Below are 1,700 nucleotides of genomic sequence, written 5' to 3'. Positions count from 1 at the left end.
GATTTTGGAATGCCTCCACTGCACAAATGTGATCTACATTTTCTGTGTACAACCACATTGTCCATACGAAATACAAGCTCCAAATATTTAGATACATTCCCAGAGATACAAACGTATATAAAGTGCTAATGTTTTAACGTTTTTGTTTTCTTTCCGACAGTTTAATGATATGTACCTAGTAGTCCATAACAGGCACTGTTAATTAAATAGATTGTCAGTTGTGCAGTCCAGTAAAGTAGGAAAGTCACTTTTTAGACATCACTTGGTGATCTGGAGCGAAAGGACACTTTGGATTGAAAGCAGCCACAGAAAAGGACCCACATGGATCTCTGTATTTCTTGGTTTCTAAATGCGTAAATAATAGGATTGATCATTGAATTGTAAGTGGCAGGGAGAAGTGTGGCATACGTATAAACTGCGGGATAGTCAATGTCCCCAACCACACAGTAAATGGCAAAAGGCAACCAACTCGCCCCAAAAGTTCCAAGTATAATGGCCAAAGTTGATACTCCTTTTTTGGTTGCCACATAATGAGAGGCTGTCAGGAAATGTTGTTGTAGAGCTATCTGGTGAGCGTGTCTGCACACTATTTTGCAAATTTTGATGTAAAGATGAAGCATTAAAATAAATATTAAAAAGAAAGAGGTGGCTAAGAGTGTCACATTAGTTTTGGTCAAAGGTTTGACAATGCTGCATGATGAGTAATCGTCTATACAGTTCCAACCAAGGACGGGTAGTAGTCCTAGACATATGGACACCCCCCACGTTACAATGAGCATTAGGTGTATCCAAAGTATTGTCTTCTCTGAGGAGTAAGTCAGTGCATTGTACAAGGAGAGGTAACGATCAACAGTGATTGCTAGCAAACTACTTACAGAAGCAGTGAAGGAGGCAACCAGAAATCCAACGGTGATAAGGCTTATGGTCTCTGACTGAATCACATATTGAAAAACAAAATTTAAGATTAAGCCAAATCCTGCTAGGAGATCGGCTGTTGCCAAGCTCCCTATTAGCACAAACATAGGGGTTCTTAATGTTGGCGTGTAGAAGATGATAGCCACCACAATAGCATTTTCGCAGGCAATAATGGTCCCTGAGATGCATAACATAATATCCCACGGGTTGATGGTAAACACAGAGAAAAAGGCAGATAGCTCCAGGGTGGCATTAATGTCACCAGCCTGAATCCAGGGAAGTGAAAAACTTGTTTCGTTGTCATTAAGGCTTTCATTCATCTCTCCAGTCTAAGGGTGCCTATAACAGAAAAAAACACATGAGATCAGCGCATAATGTAAGAATAAATAAATAAGTAAAAAGATAGGATTACTATGGGAAAACCAGCACCTTACAGACTGGCTAGCGCGTTTATTTAGTGCGCTGTCCAAGGTGCTGAATACTGAAATCGCATTGCTTGAGAAGCAAATATATCTCATATACCAAAAAGTATCATGCAGAAAAAAATCAGGAAAACAAAGGTTACTAAGTCTATAATGAACATATTATCATTATATCAGGGATTAATATATTATTTTAATATTTTTTACATCATCTGCACAGAAACGTTAACAAGCAATTTGGTTATTTAGTAACATAGTTGATCAGTGGCAGCTCATTTTTTTTATATGTTTTTTTTTCTGTGTTATTCTGGTCAAAATAAAATGTATTCTTACCTTTGACAAGGCTTAGCAAGGCATTTCATA

General features: G+C 37.9%; 1 protein-coding gene across 1 annotated transcript; it reads right to left on the bottom strand.

Annotated features, from left to right (window-relative positions):
* Positions 1-251: 251 nt before the first annotated feature.
* Positions 252-1,235, bottom strand: GPR6 (G protein-coupled receptor 6). The gene has a single exon (XM_053709145.1). It carries the CDS (start codon positions 1,233-1,235, stop codon positions 252-254), a length of 984 nt encoding a protein of 327 aa, XP_053565120.1.
* Positions 1,236-1,700: the final 465 nt, after the last annotated feature.

Source organism: Bombina bombina, chromosome 4, assembly GCF_027579735.1.
Source record: "Bombina bombina isolate aBomBom1 chromosome 4, aBomBom1.pri, whole genome shotgun sequence".
In the NCBI taxonomy this organism is placed as follows: domain Eukaryota; kingdom Metazoa; phylum Chordata; class Amphibia; order Anura; family Bombinatoridae; genus Bombina; species Bombina bombina.
This window is presented reverse-complemented; position numbering and strand designations above follow the sequence as displayed.

What these genes read in the sequence shown, in the direction of transcription:
- GPR6 (XM_053709145.1), bottom strand. Translation starts at nt 1,235, where the DNA reads ATGAATGAAAGCCTTAATGACAACGAAACAAGTTTTTCACTTCCCTGG.